The sequence below is a fragment of the Montipora capricornis genome, chromosome 1, assembly GCF_036669925.1.
Source record: "Montipora capricornis isolate CH-2021 chromosome 1, ASM3666992v2, whole genome shotgun sequence".
Classification (NCBI taxonomy): domain Eukaryota; kingdom Metazoa; phylum Cnidaria; class Anthozoa; order Scleractinia; family Acroporidae; genus Montipora; species Montipora capricornis.
This window is the reverse complement of record NC_090883.1, coordinates 39,488,773-39,506,337: the sequence shown is the minus strand read 5'-3', so window position 1 is coordinate 39,506,337 and position 17,565 is coordinate 39,488,773. Positions and strand designations below refer to the sequence as shown.

The window sequence follows — 17,565 nt, the reverse complement described above, 5'->3', positions numbered from 1 at the left end:
ATGACCAACCAGCAGTAAAATCATTACATGTCAGGTATGTACTTTAAGTAGGGCCATTAACGTGTATCATAACAACAGGACGGCTTTGCGAAAACGAAAACATACCAAATTTGCGCACAATTATCAGCAGCAAACTTAGTATGTCAAGCTCTGAACGAAGATATTTTGAGAATAAATTTAATGACTACGATGGAAGGACAAGCTTGCAAAGTGATGATGGAAAGGTAAAAAGAACGTAAGCTAACTGCCATAGATGGTTTTCCTATCAATGTTGAGCCTGGGGTGACAATGGTGTAAATATATACAAATCCTGGCGGACGAACAAAAGGAGCCGATGAGAGATCTTTTGTTTTCGTTTACCAACATGACGGCGATGACGTCACGCGAAAACCACCTGAAACCATGCCACCTATTGTCCTCTCGCAGCTGCATGTATGAAGCTTTTATATAAGTAGAGAAAATACATAGGCTTGTTGTTTTTGAGTACATGAATATATGCACTGCAAGTTGATTGCAACCCATTATCGTATTGTCATGGTTTCGAATTGCTTTCAACTCTTGCCTGTGTTCTTCTTCTTCTTCTTCCCTGTTGACTCCACCTCTTTCAATAAAGAAAATATTTGTGGAGGTTCTTTAAAAGGTAAAATAACGTGAAAAATGAGAATAAAAGGAATAATACTAAACATAGATTTCAAATTAATCCATATTGTCCAGGGCATTCTTAGAGCCTTCAGGGTATTGATTTCATCACTATGTTATCAGGTAAGGAGGAATTCCATTCCTTCACCGTGTGCAGAAAATAAGAGTACTTCAACCTCGTTCCCAGGGTATCTTTGTCAACGACAATGGCATACGTGCCAACTCTCCCGGATTATCCGGGAGTCTCCTGGATACGGAACGAATCTCCCACTCTCCCGTACGGGTCATTAAATCTCCCGGATAAAAACGACTCTGAACCTTTCACAGACGTTTCTCCATTCTAGACTCAAATTTTTTCTAACTCGTTTCATTGTTTCTTAATGCATTTCTTCATCTCTGAGTTTCAAACACACGTTAATAGAAATAAACAAAATGGCTTCCTTTAGCTATCATAGCCATATAACCGATTGTTTGATTGGATCTCCGATTAACCAATAAAAATTATTGACATAAGTACCCTGTTTTCCCGCAAATTCGCAATGGCGGCAGAATATTCTTGTATTCTGAAGGAGCTGCTGGGGGGTGGGTGGGTGCGTTTTTGGGGGGAGAGGAGGGGTGAGGGGAGGGGAGTGGGTATCTTGATCAAGGGGGAGGGGTGGGGAGACCGGAACGAAAAAATCTCCAGATTTTAGATCTCCATAGGTTGGCATCTCTGCAATGGAGACCCTGGGAACGAGGTTGAGAGTACTCATGGTTGTCAATTCTTGAAGGAGGCACTCTGTAGGCTTGTGAATTAAAATGTCTGCTTGTCCACTGCATTGGTAGCATACATACCGTCAGTTGAAATGAGTCCATTACGTACTTTGCACGTCATATATACCGGTAGGTGCAATATGTTTCTCCTGCTTCCACGTGGCTGCCAACCAAGTTGATGTAGTATTTCACTGACCCTCGATGTCCTATTATAATTTCTTTAAATACAAAATGTGCTGCTCTATGCTGTATCATATTTCTATTGGTGATATTAGCATTTGTATGTGGGTCCCACATTGTGGCTGCATACTAAAAAGAAAAGGGAGTGTACTATTTGCTTTCCTATTGACATTGCTTATATGAACTTTCCACCTCAGATCAGAAGAAACTGTGATGCCTAGCTAATCACTTACAATAATCCACTATACATAGTGTTTTGCCACGGAGGAATGATACGGTCATGCACAATAGGTTGACGTTTGTGCCCTAAGCTGAGAACTTCCATGTTCCATAGTTCTCTCCCATGGAACTAATTTATCAAGATCACTTTGGATAATATCACTGAGTCCGACTCAGAGTGGATGGTTAGATAAATAATCGTATCATCGGCAAATAATCTTGCAACTTCATGATTTGCTTATTTAATTAGCAATGGTCTTGAAAACTCTCATTTTATGTCCATTCCACACTTCAAAAACACGAAATTTAAAATATTCTAAAATCATTTCATGCAACTCGTTTGGAAATAACTCTCAGCGAGCTTGCTAGCTCACTAGGTAGTGCAAGTGAAGCGCAATCACACAAAGTCAGGTCTAAAACAAAGGTCACATTCCACAGGTCGAGACTAGAAGTGGAGTCCGGGCTGCTCCATTGATGAACAGCTTAAGCCAAAAGTGTCCCCTATAAGGGGACACTTTTGGCTTGATCTGAAACAACATTTTTGTACAGTGATTAGCTGGGTATAAGAGACACTTGAGGTGTTGCTTATTTATCTGTAGCAAAGTGACATGTACACTGACCTGTGACCTAATTTGTAGACCTGCCAATTGCATGGTCATTATAAGGCTCAAATCCAGTTCAAGCCTGGATTTTGTCAGGCTTGCTTTCAACTGCTTAATGGAGGGGGAAATAGTTTTTGACTGCTTAATCCATTTATAATGACACCTCAAACGCCCTGGGACACCCCCGTTTGACAAGTAAAATCACCTTGGTGTTAGACAGAGTAAACTCTTCTAGCATTACAATGTACACCAAGTACAATATGTTAACTCTCACTCCCAGGGGTCAATGGGTTACAGTAAGTTGTTTATCCAACTGCGATGATCTTTCGACCATTCATTTCACATTGGCATTTGTTAGCTTGCATTACGTGCTGCTCTGTATTAATTATTTGCACCTGCTTTTTCAAGGTACTATACAGACATCCTTGGTCCTTTTTTATTTAAAAGTATAATTTATTATCATTTGAATGCAGATTGCTGAGCCGCATTACTCAAGACTAAAAGATGAAATTATCAAATTACTTAGGCTATGTGAAGAAGGATTTAAGCAATCTAGAGATGATCATGATTATTCTGTTTACACTGGCACCGGAGGTATGGAGTTTTGTTTTGCATACTACCAAGCTCTAATTGCCACTGTTGGGCTGACATTTCTGAATTGATTGTTATCCAATGCAACGTTCTTTCAAACCGTTGCTGACAAAAAAACCTCCATGTATTCTTTCTTCCATTTAGTGTGTATATTAAATAATGATCTTAGAAAAATTATTTTCAAATCATGACCAAACTGCACACAATCAGTCTTTGTATATGTAATATTGGGAAAGGCCTAATTTTACTTTTCTTTGCTTCATTTGTAAGGAATGGCACTATTGTATATACATTTATCTGAAACACTTTTTAAGGACGATCAAACCCAGAAAGAGCAATATTTGAAGAATGCCTTGGAAATTCTTCAAAGCAGCCTGCAGACTCTCAGAGGGAAAAGGATGACATTTCTTTGTGGAGACTCAGGTAAAAACTTCAGTCATATTATACCAGTGTAACAGTATCGTTTTAGTCAATTACTCAGGACTATCTAAAAATAAAACAAGTGTTAATTTCCATATGATTGCACAACCCAGACAATAGTGTATTGCAGATCATAGGTTGCAGAAATTCCTCTTTTGCAACCTTGAATTCCTGGACCTTGAAGTGCACCATCATTAACAATGCACAGTGTTTATATGGAAAGCACATTTCTGCAATCAAAACACTGATCAATGCACATGTAAATTTAACATTTTCATTCATTTACTGCTCTAGTATGTTATACTAATTAGCTGCTGGTCATATTCTTACTCTTGCAGCCTTTTTTTTTTTTTTCAGGCATCTTGTCCTTACTCTCTGTTCTGTATTCAAAGCTGGGCCAGGTGAAAAAAAGTGCAACATGTTTGTCCAGACTGTTAAGTCTTGCAGACAATGTCTGTGGACAGGATGCCTTACTTCCAGATGAGGTCCTTTATGGTCGAGCTGGTTACTTGTTTTCCTTGCTTTATGCAAGGAAGCACTTTGGAGCTGAAAAGATTGACAAAGATATCCTAGACAAGGTTATGCCCAAAAAAAAACAGTAATTTGGAGTGATTTTGCTAATCAACACATGTTTAAGTGTAAACATACCATAACAATAATAAATTAATTTAGGTGTTTTTAGCTCTGGGGATGGTTTTTGGGGAGGGGAGAGGGGAAAACAGGAGTACCCGGCAGGCGGAGAAAAGCCTCTCGGAGCAGAGTAGAGAACCAACAAACTCAACCCACACATGACCCAAAATCTGGGAATCAAACCAGCGCCACATTGGTGGGAGACCAGTGCTTTCACCACTGTGCCATCCCTGCTTGGTATCACCCCAAAATCATTTCCAGCTTTAAACTAAAGTCACTTTTTAATACCAACGATGAACAATGAAATTGGTACATCAGTGAGATCAATATTCTCCACAGATCTGTCAAAGCATTTTAAACTCTGGTGAGAGGCTTTCTAGACGAGAAAGGAGCAGGGTGCCCTTGATGTATACATGGCATGAGAAGCATTATGTTGGAGCAGCACATGGCATTGTCGGAATCATTTACATGTTACTTCAGGTATTTATACCGTAAGCAATGGCTAGATTATATTAATATTACATTGGTTCTAAAGCTCATCTCGGTTGAGAGGCTTAAATTATTATTATTATTATTATTGTTATTATTATTATTATCATTGTCATTATTATTATTATTAATCAAAATACAATAAAAACGTTTGTTGGCTGAAAATTCAAAAAAGCACAAAATCACGAGCTTTCGGCTGTCAATCTACAGCCTTTGACGGATAAAAGTGGAATGCAGGATAGTACAATGACCCTGCATGTTTCCCAATGTTTGATCCATTAGCACATGTTTTGACATTTCCTCATATGTTCTTTCTTAAGAGTTTCAAAACAATGGCCAGTTTCACCCACATAACACCAATTGAATTTTCAGCTAGCAAACATTTTTATTGTATTAGCTGCACTTCAATCTTTAAGTACTAAATACAATATGAGCGACCGTATTGTATCGGATAATACAATGTTGAGCCGAAGGTGAGACATTTTATACCCGATACAATACGGGCGTGAATGTTGTATTGTGCTTATGAAATGTCAGCATTAAAGTGTTAATGTACACTAGGTGTTTTTGGTGATTGAAGACATTTTAACCGTGAAAATTGAAAGAAACATTTATGTAAATGAAGAGAAAGCTGTATCAGAAATACAGACATTGATTAATAAAACATTTCTTTTGTTTTCCCATCATGAATTATTAATGAGTTTTATAATTATTATTATTTACAACTGCTTCACTAAGTGGAGGCTGGGTGCCTGAGCGATCCTGGAGCTTCCACTATTGGCAGCCAACTCCAAGATGCAGACTGCTCTGAAGGCTGGCAAAACCTGACAAACCAGCCATGAGCCCCCACGCCCTGGAGAAGACAAGCACCAGTCACACTGATAAACAGTAGAAAGTAGAGGGAGGGAGGGAAAAAACCGCTAAACGCTCAACACAAAATGCTCCTTCTTCCTGCCACACCCATGAATAAACTGTACCACGCAAAGCATGAGGAATTCAACACATGTGCAAATATAACAGAACCACTGACAACAATTGACTGCAGTCGCTCCTAGTTGTTAAATCAGTTAAACTGCATTTAACCTCATTTATTATCAGGCTCTGTCAGCTCAGTCAGTACAGTCCAACTTGAGGAATGTTGAGAGTTGTGTTGAGTTTCTTTTGTCAGAGCAGTTTCCATCTGGTAACCTTCCTTCGTCCCTTGAAAGTGGTATAGACAAGCTCATCCACTGGTGTCATGGTGCTCCGGGAGCAGTGCATCTTATGGTCAAAGCATACCAGGTATGGTGCACTGTGGAAGGAAGGAAGCTTTTGCTTGCAACCTCCTTAGGAGGAAGGGATTTGAAGTATTTGAGGGGGAAAGAGAGTGGATATAATTTAATTTTCAGTGGGGCTGGTGACAATACATCTGAAAATTATTTATCTAAGAACAAGCTGCCTACTGATTCAATGGGAAGATTGGAAATCAAATAAAAGCAAAGTAAATATCATTGTTGGTCTTTGAAGAGAGGGGGAAACTGGAGTATTCAGAAACCCTTAACCCATTGTCTCCTGGGGTTCCTCATTGATGAGTAAAATTGTCTCGTGTTAGACAGAGTAAAATACTACGGCTGATTTAGGCCAGTTTGGGCATCAAAGGGTTAAAATCTCCCAGAAGCAGGGAAGAACACCAACAAAGTCAAGGCATATGCAACATCAAGTCCAGGAATTTGGAAGGCACTGGGAGAATTCAGTTTCCAGTGGTGCTAAAATGTTGTAAGAGGGAATATATCTGCTGTTTACCATTGAGTGTAATAGCCATGAACAAGTGGCTATAGCAGAGCAATAATACATTTTGGTCTTTGATGAAAGGACCAAGGAAACAACTCTTAAGGGTAGAATACTCAACCCTCATTATCATTATGCCAAGAAGAAAGCCTGGGAAATATTAATTTTTGAAGGTCTTTGAAAAGCACCAAGCAGAGCAAGTTCTAAAAAAAATTATTATCTTTATGTAATTGAAGGTGTTTGGCAATAAAAAGTATCTGAATGCAGCCATAAAGTGTGGAGAAGTTGTGTGGAGCCGTGGTATCCTGAAAAAGGGTTATGGAATATGCCATGGTGTTTCGGGAAATGCTTACACTTTTCTGACTTTGTACAAAGAAACAAGTGATCCAAAGTATCTCCACAGGGCTATAAAAGTAAGTTAGAAATTAATTAAGTATTTTGGCAAGCAGCTTTTTGTTCTTGTCATCTTGTAGTTAGTGTCTTGACTTAACTCTGTTTGCTGTACAACAGAGCTACAATCTTGGAAAGAGTGAAATAATATTTGTACTTGAAATTGGTGACAGTGAGACAGCAGTGCTAATTTATAGTAAGCATTTGTAAAGGGAACTTTTTAAATTTACTGCGAGTTGTGGAATGCCTAGTTTGCAGAATGGTGCTTTGACTATGGTCAGCATGGCTGCCGGATCCCAGACCATCCATTTTCTCTTTTTGAAGGTATGTGCTGTGGACAATATACACAATAATAATGACCTTATGACAACATTACACCAGTAAGGTCTAACTGTTTTTAATGTTTGACTGATGTTCTTGTTTCTTTTTAAGGTATGGCTGGGACAGTATACTTCTTAGCAGATATGTTGGAGCCTAAGTTGTCAAAATTCCCTGCATTTGAGCTTTAACAGCTCCATTATTCTTGACAACAAAAACTGCTAGCACTCTCTTCAGATTTAGTTGTCACCAGTTTTGATCAAACATGCCACCAAAAATGGGAAAATGGTTGGCCGATCCCCTCAGCTGATTGACTAAAGCAAGCAGCTCAAATGACTTTGGAGGTCATTTGTCCAAAAAATGATGGATTAGTGAAAGCAACACTGTCAGATTAATGCAAAGTGTCTCAAAGCGCAACTGCAAGGGCTTTCGAAGTTAGAAGGGAAGAGGAATTAAGGTAACAAGGGAGATGATGGTCACAGATCAAAGAGTAATGCAAGGGTTCTAAATCTTTCTTTAATCAAGCAGTGATTAAGGACCTTTAGACTGGAGTACAAGCATGACTACAAATGAGTTCTCTTGTACTCAGCACTCTCTATACTGTAGGTTTTGGGTAAACAAGTCTCAAAGTCTATGTTATCAGCATGAAACTATTGTTGTGAAAGAGCTGGCAGATACCACAGAGAAAGCATAGCAAAGAAAATGAATATTTAAAAATAAACATGATGTTGGCAAACAGGGATGTCAAGAAATTATTATTTTTATTTATTATTATTCTTAAGTGCTTTTTACAAAAAGTAATATTTTGTTGCTTATTCCGATTTCCTCTGCAAGTGAAAATGTTCTTGCCCACAACTTTTCCAGGTCATCAAATGTGGTGTTGGGCAATAGTTGTAAAGAATCACTTTGTTCATGTGACTCTGCACACACAACTGTGTCTGATTCTGGAAGATCACTACCCTTTATTGCTTTCTTCACAATAATTATTGTCTCAGAATCACCTCTCACATCTTCAACTCCACTGCTTGTGTCTTTCATATTTAGTGTTTGAAATGCAGATAATAGCTCATTTCCAATAAATTTTCCATCTTTTGCATGCTCTTCTGGCCACGCTCTTTGATGGTTGTTGAATTCGTAATTAATCCCTTCAGAATATTGTGAAAACTTGTAGTTCTGATTTAACTTGATTTCTAAATTGTTTTGCATGATTTTCGGGTTGAGAGCAATTGTTTCCATTTGGACTACTTGAGTCAGCAAGTCTGCAATTTCAGTCATGATGCTCTGGTTGGAATCTTGAACAGATTTTGATGAAGCAATTGACCTCAAAGCACTGTTAAAACATGCAAATGGAGGAAAGTTTACATGTATTTAACACAATAGAGGAGGTACTAAGGGAAAGTTTTCACTTTTTGACTACATTTGCCTCCAGAAATTAATAACAATAATATTACTCAGTGATTATAGAAATTAACCACAGCAGTGATATGCAGTGTGGAAGTTGCTATGGAAACAAAGCAGTGGAGTGATTTTGTTGAATATATTATAAACAAAAAAATGGTATGAATTTGCTTATGCATTTCATGATTTATGGCCGCTCAACGTTTTGAACATTTTCAAATTGCACAAGCCATAGAGAACTTTCAAAACATATCACACATTCCGTGCCCATAAATCATGACATGCACTCGTGTTCATACAATTTCCCATACTTATTATGTGACCAAAAATTTGGTTTTATCAACGGAGTTGATAATGTAAATTGGCCACCGTACAGAGATTCTAAAAGCTGACGTTTCGAGCGTTAGCCCTTCGTCAGAGCGAATCGAGGGATTATGGGTTACGTGTGGTTTTTATAGTAGAGTAGGAGCTACGCTATTGGTGGTAACATGGCGACGTGAAAAATAGGAATATATTAGTTAAATGAAAAGCGTTCGTTAATACCGTGAGGATTAAGGGTGCCGATTTGAAAGATGAATTTTTGTTCCAGATTCTTGCGGCTTTCCGTCGTACCTAGATGTAGGGAAAGGCCGCAGACAGCCATGTTTTTTTTGGAGTGGTTAGGCAGATTAAAATGGCGAGCGACTGGCTTAGATGCATCCTTGTCATTCTTCTCAACATCCCGAAGGTGTTCGCGGAATCGGTCACCTAGTCGTCTACCTGTCTCACCAATGTATAATTTATTGCATAACGTACAGGTTATGCAATAAATGACATTTGAGGAGGTACATGTGAAACGATCGGTGATCTTAACAGATCGCTTAGGTCCCGATATCTTGCTAGTGTTAATGTAATGAAAAGACAAGTTTTGCATCGTGAGCGCGCGCATTTGAAAGTGCCGGGTTGCTCGTTAGTTTTGAGCGCGCTTCTAACTAAAAAGTTGCCTACGTTTTTGTCGCGTTTGAATGAAATAAGTGGAGGTTGCGAAAAGATTCTACTAGTCTCTGGATCATTTTGGAGTAATCTAAAATTACGAAGAATGATGCCAAAATCCCTAAAGATCTCACTTCCAAAAATCAAAAACTTGTCAAAGACACCATTCAAAATCTTATAGTTAATCAAGGATTACCGGACACTGCCACGAATCTCATCATCAACACCCCTAGAACTTCGTGCATTTACTTCTTGCCTAAAATTCACAAACCCAACAACCCAGGTCGCCCTATCGTTTCTGCCTGTAGTTGCCCCACCGAACTCATTTCTAGCTACTTAGACAGGATTATGACGCCTATCGTCAAATCTTTGCCATCATACATTAAAGACAGTACACACGCACTACAAATTTTCCGCGATTTCAATTTCTCCGGCCAAGACAAACTTATTTTCACCATGGACATTACATCTCTATACACAGTCATTCCTAATAGCGAAGGTCTTCAAGCACTTAAACACTTTTTCGATCAACGCACTGTCAAAGAGCCTAGCTCGGAAACGCTCCTCCGCCTTGCCGAACTCGTTTTAACGCTTAACTGTTTTTCATTCGCCGGCAACTATTACAAACAAATTAATGGTGTAGCGATGGGCACAAGAATGGGACCTAGCTATGCCAATCTTTTTGTAGGATATGTTGAACACCAATTTTTTAATCAGTATCAGTACAACGGCCCCAAACCAGAACTCTACGGCCGCTACATCGACGACTGCATCGGCGCTATTTCATCCAGCAGAGAAGAACTCGATCAATTTATAACCTCCGTCAACTCTTTTCATCCGGCTCTTAAATATACCTGGGAAATTTCAGAAACTTCATTGGCTTTCCTAGATATCAAAGTTTCTATTAGAGGCAAAGTGCTATGTACTAGTGTGCACTACAAACCTACTGATTCACACAGTTATTTGTTGTATTCATCGTCACATCCATCACATGTCAAGAACTCCATTCCTTATTCTCAATTTCTTAGACTTTGACGTCTATGTAGTGATGACTCCGATTTTTCCAGCAAATCAGAGGAGATGTGCCAGTTCTTCGAGAAGCGTGGCTATCCTGTCTCTGTGGTCAAAGCGGGCCATCATCGCGCCCAACAATTTGATCGACAGTCATCACTACAAACGTCACAAAAAGATAAGAATGACAGAATTCCATTCACCCTCACTTTCCATCCTCATAATCACGCAGTCAAAAGCATCATTCTTCGTAATTTTAGATTACTCCAAAGTGATCCCGAGACTAGTAGTCGCAACCTCCACTTATTTCATTCAAACGCGACAAAAACGTAGGCAACTTTTTAGTTAGAAGCGCGCTCAAAACTAACGAGCAACCCGGCACTTTCAAATGCGCGCGCTCACGATGCAAAACTTGTCTTTTCATTACATTAACACTAGCAAGATATCGGGACCTAAGCGATCTGTTAAGATCACCGATCGTTTCACATGTACCTCCTCAAATGTCATTTATTGCATAACCTGTACGTTATGCAATAAATTATACATTGGTGAGACAGGTAGACGACTAGGTGACCGATTCCGCGAACACCTTCGGGATGTTGAGAAGAATGACAAGGATGCATCTAAGCCAGTCGCTCGCCATTTTAATCTGCCTAACCACTCCAAAAAAAACATGGCTGTCTGCGGCCTTTCCCTACATCTAGGTACGACGGAAAGCCGCAAGAATCTGGAACAAAAATTCATCTTTCAAATCGGCACCCTTAATCCTCACGGTATTAACGAACGCTTTTCATTTAACTAATATATTCCTATTTTTCACGTCGCCATGTTACCACCAATAGCGTAGCTCCTACTCTACTATAAAAACCACACGTAACCCATAATCCCTCGATTCGCTCTGACGAAGGGCTAACGCTCGAAACGTCAGCTTTTAGAATCTCTGTACGGTGGCCAATTTACATTATCAACTCTGTTGATAAAACCAAATTTTTGTATACTACTTCCCCACCGACGCAGCACCACAGTTTCTTTAGAAACTACCCCTTCATTCATTTATTAGAGAGCTTTAGATTCTAGTACGAGAACGAATACGAGTACGAGATTTTCTCAAGACAACAGTGAGCGCTCGCGCAAACCAGCGTCATTTTGGCGGGAAAAACGTGATGCCGTCGTCATTGTAGTACGAGATTTTGCACAAATGTCGTCTAATCAAAACAAGTCAACAACACGGTAGCAATTTTGGCATTTTTTGATGAGCAAAAAGGCTCAGTTACCAGCAATAAGAATAACTGAGCAACCTATACTGCTAACAAAGAGTAAGATTAAGCGTACGGGTTATAAATTTCCTTAGTATTTTCGCTATAAACGGGCAGTCAAAACTCGTACTCGTTCTCGTCCTCGTCGTAGAATCTAAAGCTCTCTATTATGTGACCAGATGTCTTTCTACATTACAAAGTCAGAGAACGCGGATTTTGCAACAATTTTATGTTTCAGTCAGTTCATCTCAATATCATTGAGGTTATGTCAAAATTTCATATGCAGGTTCAATTTTGTGTTTGTCACATGTTTGTCACAAAGCAATCCACATCTGTGATTAAGGATGTTAAAATATGCATGTGACTCCGAAGGCGAGGTGGGAGCCTGAGGTGAATAATGATAACAATTATTGTTTTAGTATAATTGCATTGGTGATTATTTGAAAAATAAGCATATTCTTTAAAACAATTAATTTCTTCGTCTCTCACGTCGACAAAACAGTTTGCGGTCATTTTGAAAACACCCTAAGCGATTATCACATACCATCACCTCAAGCTTAATTAGGTGCAACAAATCAGCACTGACAAGTATACTAATATTATTTATAAAATAATTAGGATAATATGTACACTCTTATTGGTCAATAGCTGTGTTTAGATGAGAGTACGTAAACACAGTTGTGACATCACACAAATTTTGATTGGTTATGTGTTGTCAGACGTGTGTTTTGATAGTAATGTCGCGATTGATTGATAGGACAAACATACGTGTCCTATTTACATAGCATTTTTGCAGTGGGCTCGGACATCAGCATACTAATTGATTGGCTGGTGGGAAATATGAATGTGTATCAAGAAATATTTTATAAAAGCAATAGAGGACTTGCGGTAAGGTAAAGTCTCTGTTACGAGCCTAAAAGGCCCATCAGGCCGGCGCTTATCTCTGGTTTCTGCAGCATGAAGCGACTAGGAGCATTTCTACTCCCCTCCGGATGGAATGATTAGTCCATCGCAGGGTTACCCCCAGCATTATCGCCGGTACCGATTTATACCCTAACCCTAAACCCTTGACTGCGTCTCTGGTTTGCATAACTGTCTCAAATTCTCCCAACTTCCCCTTGTGTTTAGATGAGGCAATGTAAACATGGAAAAAGTCCTCTATTAATTGCTTAAATAAGATTAGCTTTGGAGATCAGATTTCAATTCTTCTTCTAGCAAAACTTGCTTTCTGTCTTGTACACAAAACTAATGTTACAATAAAACAGGTATCTTGAAACAAAGGAGGTGTCCCGTGATGGAGAATGACCTCTTGGTCTGGTCAAAGTACGTCGTAGTAGCGCGCTTGGAAATGACATCGTCCACCTCATGTAAGCTCACAAGTTTTATTTCAATATTTACCTCAAAGCTCCTCTCAATTTGCCCCATTCTTTGGACCCTGTGGCTCCATGAGTAAATCCTTCATTAAAACCTTGCTGTAAATGAGCATCTCTTCCTGATCCCACGCCTTCGCGGTATCCAGTCTAAAGGAAAACACCTTCACTTTATAAGTCTTAATTAGAGTAATTTTTTTCCTTCAGCTGATGTTTAAACACAACATCGAATCATCATTTACTGGTGTTGAAACGTAGTCTTAAGTTATATTAAATAATGAACACTTCACCTTTTCGTGAGTTTTCTTCAGTTTCCGGTAGTCCATGTTTACATCGTTTGCTTCAGTTACTTGTTTTACCTCCAGATCATCCGCCATTTTGGCTCCTCATTAATATATGCAGCGACCCATGCGCAGAACATGTATTGCAACTTGCCCCCTATATCCAAAATGGCGCCGGTAACAGAGCAGTAATACCATTCTGAAAATCCACTTTCATCTTGTTTCCTTGACCATGAAGAAACGTTTTTCATAAAAAACACTTTATCTCAGTTTATTTATCTTTTGTTTTACGGGCTTAGTTCTTACTGACGTGAAATATGTAGGGACATTTCGGCCAAAAAATAATCGGGATCAAGATGCCCAGTTCCCGAAATGAGAAGGAGTCGAGTCCTACCGCTCGAAACCATAGCAAAAGCAAAAAGTCATCCCATAAGCAAAAGAAACATAGGAAACGTCCCAAACCCGAGACATCGGCTGAAAAGCTTAGGGGACAGTATGAAGATATCTCCTCAGCTTCGGAGGAAACTGCAGAGTTGCCTGTTCAAAAATACAGCTCTATCTCACGGAGCCCTTCGCCCATAGCATCAAAAAAATCAAAGACTAATGTAAAGAGGAAGAAGGCAAAAAAGGATAGCTCAATACAAGGATCAAGCAAAAAGCGCAAGAAACGAGGCAAGTCGCCCGTAAATCTTTCACATTCACATCCTCGGTCAAATCAAGTGGGTCTGCAATTATCACCAGTTTCGATTTCAAAATGGAAAGATGCGACTCCTTCTCCGAAGTCGGCGCCAATTAGCAGAGATGCTTACCCGTTTTCGCCGTCTGTATCAAGGAAACGAGGGTCAGAGTCGCCTTACCTTCCTAGAGCTTACAGGCCTCCCAAATCACCAAGTATCAGCCCTTCTGTATCACCACCCCACAACAGAGGAAGGTCTCCTTTCAAGGGCAGATCGCCAATGAAAGTTTGGTCCAGGTCGCCTTTTAGCCATAGATCAAGATCACCCACTCCTCCTCAAAGAGGAGCCAAAACTTATAAATCTTTGGAGAGATCTCCTTATCAATCTCCCATGGGTCGTTTCTCACCATATGGCCATAACAAGTCATCATTTGCTCGGAAAAGATCACCTTCACCATATGGACGGCACTCACCATCACCAACAGTTAGGAACACTTCTAAAAGGAATTGGTCTAATCAGAGAAACAGACCACGTAGTAGGTCTCCTTCACCTTCTGCTAAAAAATACAGGAAGTCACCAGTTGCGAGGATGAAAAATCGAAGTCGGTCACCTCCATCACGGTCCCCTTACAGATCAAGCAGAAGTGCACCACACAGCCCAGATACTTATAAATCAAGATCGGCAACCAAAAATGCACCTTGCAAGAGAGACAGCTCTACTAGAATTGAGCATTCGATGTTACCAGAGGCAAAGGCTGTGAGCTCGTATAACACCAAGGAGAATTCATTGAAAAATAAGAACAAGGTGGATACTATGGATGGACTGAAACGAAGTCAAGCAAAAGATACTAAACAGTTTGTGATCAAGCATTCCAAGCAAAAGTTGGAAACTGGGATCAAAGATATGCCATCGAATGGGCCTTCAAAGGGTCCAGGTTTGAGTTCAGTTGAAGTAAGAAAAGCATCTGAAGTGGTTGAGAAGGGTTGTCTTAGTGAGTCAAAACCAGCTCTTCCACTTCCTCCCTTGAATGAACCAGCACCTCCACCTCTTCCAAGCGAAGAGCCTCCACCTTTACCCCCAGATGAAGAAAAACCTCCACCACCTCCTGCACCAACACTGCCACCTCTTCCTCTACCACCAGAATTACCAGGAACGCCCGGTGAATCACCAACATCTTATTCACCCCACTCACCAGAAGAAAAGCGTCCAGACTCGCAAAAGTTAGATCCACAATCGCAAGATCAGAAGGACACAGATGGATCTTGTATGCCATCAGTAATTTCTGAGCAAAGTAGTCAAAGTGGTACACCATTATCCACACCAGATACAACACCAAAAACACCAGCTGAAAGTGAGTGGGGGGAGAGATGTGTAGATATGTTTCAAATTATTGACCAAGTGGGAGAGGGAACTTATGGGCAAGTATACAAAGCAAAGGACAAGATAACAGGTAGGGGATTTTGATTGATTTCGTGTTGTCTTCACAGTGTATTCATCTGTTTTGCCAATCAATTTTTTTCAAAGCTGCAATATTGTTCATGATAATTACCACAATTAATGCCACCATTTTTCTCTGTTTCGTTTACTGTTGATTAGGATCAGAGTTATATAATTGTTTCTTAATCAAGTTAACTGTGTGTGTAATGCAGGTAAAATAAGCAGTGTAAGGCAATAAAATTTTATTTTAATCAAATGAAATTTGTATCAGACAAACAAGATTAGAACATAAATTAAAAAAATCTTCTGTCTTTTGTGAATTGTTAAGGATCTTAATTATGTCAAGTTGTTCTACTTTTTGTTAAACAACTTTTCCAAAATTACAGAATGCTAAATATTCTACAGGTGGGTGATAAAAGAATGAAGTAGTGAACTTTGCCCTTTAAATAGAGAAATAGAGAAATTATTTTCTCAGTGGACTGATGCCAATAGATATTTTTTTCACTTTACAAGGGGAGCTTGTTGCCTTGAAGAAGGTCAGAACAGACAATGAGAAGGAAGGATTCCCTATTACAGCTGTGAGGGAAATAAAGATACTTCGCCAGTTGAATCATCCAAACATTGTCAACTTGAAAGAGATTGTGACAGACAAACCAAATGCCGTGGATTTTCGGAAGGATAAAGGTAAGCAGACAAGGGCTTAAAGAACAAAAATATTGCAGAACATAAAGTCTGAGTAATCGGTAAATTTGAACATGGCATTAAAGCTTTAGCAAATTTAATCTACCCAAACATGGTGTGGGTTTTCCTTGTTTCATTTCCTAATTTGTTAACCTTTTGGCAATATTCATTTCTACACTCTGGGAAAATGGAATATTAATGGGACAGAATTAAACCACAACAAACACAGCATGTCAGATTTTGAATTCATGGATATCTAGAGAAGATAGAACCTTAATACTGGTTTGCCATGCTGTTATTTCATTGCTGCTACTGTTATCAGCCATCTCATTCCATTACATAAATTATTCTTTGCCCTGCTGACTTTGCTGGAAAGTTTTTGACTAAACGGGTGGCCAAGGTAACTACTCTCTCAACTTTTGTTTTGCTGTAAATGACCTCATCTTTTGTTGTTTTACTTTATAAAAGGTGGGTTTTACCTTGTATTTGAGTATCTGGACCATGACTTGATGGGTGTACTGGAATCTGGATTAGTTCACTTCACTGAAGATCATATTAAGTCATTCACAAAACAACTACTGGATGGCCTCAACTACTGTCACCGAAAAAATTTCCTGCACAGGGACATCAAATGCTCCAACATCTTACTCAGTAACAAGTATGAGTTTCATTAATTTTTTTTCATTCTGATTTAATGCACCCGGGGTCTGTTTCTCGAAAGTCCCGAAACTTTACAGGCCATTTTCGGGTGTTACAATGCCCTTTGTGTCTCAAGAATGGAGAAGATTTAATTTGTCAAACTTCACATTTATTTTTCCTTTTGTTACCTTGAAAACATGTTAAAAGATGGGCTTCCCAAAACAAGCGGTTGGCGATTTCACAAATGGCTTTTCATGCCCAAAACGTTTTGAGGACTTTAGAGAAACGGGCCCCTGGGCATTTATCAGATGTAAATAATTTTTGGGATGGTTTAGTGCTAAAGCCAAGTATCAATGTGGAAAAGAGGGAGTCACATACAGCTCTCCAGGTGCCTCATATTCTGCAATTTATTTTTTATTTTTCGTTTTAATGTGATCAGTGTAATATATGCAAATTACTTTTTCTTAGGGGAGAAATAAAACTAGCAGATTTTGGATTAGCAAGATTATATGAAGCAGATGAAAGGTATTTTTTAGGCTCTTGTGTTCATACAGTTTCCAACAGAATTCTATTACAAAAGATAGAAATCAGGGTTAAGTGGTGACTTGAATCAATCTCGTGAAAGTTTCAGAGAGAAGCCTTCAGTTGTTCACAAGGAACTTAGTCTGAACTTCTGACTTGGGACTGTACGGTTTTCTCTACAATGTATTAAAGGAAAAACATACATGTAGGTTCCTGTTTATTCACCCAAGTTACATGTAGATCCTTTTGGGTGTCCAGTAATACCTGTGTGGGTGACCACCTGGGATGTCACTGCCACTCCTGTACACTCTGGGGAGTGCATC

General features: G+C 39.3%; 3 protein-coding genes across 3 annotated transcripts in view; 2 read left to right on the top strand and 1 right to left on the bottom strand.

Annotated features, from left to right (window-relative positions):
• Positions 1-56: 56 nt before the first annotated feature.
• Positions 57-7,734, top strand: LOC138043114 (lanC-like protein 2). Its single transcript, XM_068889245.1, has 9 exons — positions 57-224; positions 2,867-2,987; positions 3,255-3,407; positions 3,762-3,982; positions 4,374-4,514; positions 5,622-5,804; positions 6,527-6,703; positions 6,932-7,004; positions 7,113-7,734. Exons 1-9 carry the CDS (start codon positions 141-143, stop codon positions 7,187-7,189), a joined length of 1,230 nt encoding a protein of 409 aa, XP_068745346.1. The 5' UTR covers positions 57-140; the 3' UTR covers positions 7,190-7,734.
• On the bottom strand, positions 7,495-13,481 carry LOC138043123 (uncharacterized). Its single transcript, XM_068889259.1, has 3 exons — positions 13,296-13,481; positions 13,034-13,155; positions 7,495-8,328 (listed from the first exon to the last, which is right to left on the bottom strand). The coding sequence occupies exons 1-3, from the start codon at positions 13,380-13,382 to the stop codon at positions 7,776-7,778; spliced, it is 762 nt and encodes a 253-aa protein (XP_068745360.1). The 5' UTR covers positions 13,383-13,481; the 3' UTR covers positions 7,495-7,775.
• Positions 13,429-17,565, top strand: part of LOC138043105 (cyclin-dependent kinase 12-like) — an 11,244-nt gene continuing 7,107 nt past the window's right edge. Inside the window, exons 1-4 of the mRNA XM_068889235.1 lie at positions 13,429-15,413; positions 15,914-16,084; positions 16,550-16,739; positions 17,189-17,245. Coding sequence (XP_068745336.1) covers positions 13,643-15,413; positions 15,914-16,084; positions 16,550-16,739; positions 17,189-17,245 — 2,189 coding nt within the window. The 5' untranslated portion in view covers positions 13,429-13,642. The remainder of the gene's footprint in view (positions 15,414-15,913; positions 16,085-16,549; positions 16,740-17,188; positions 17,246-17,565) is intronic.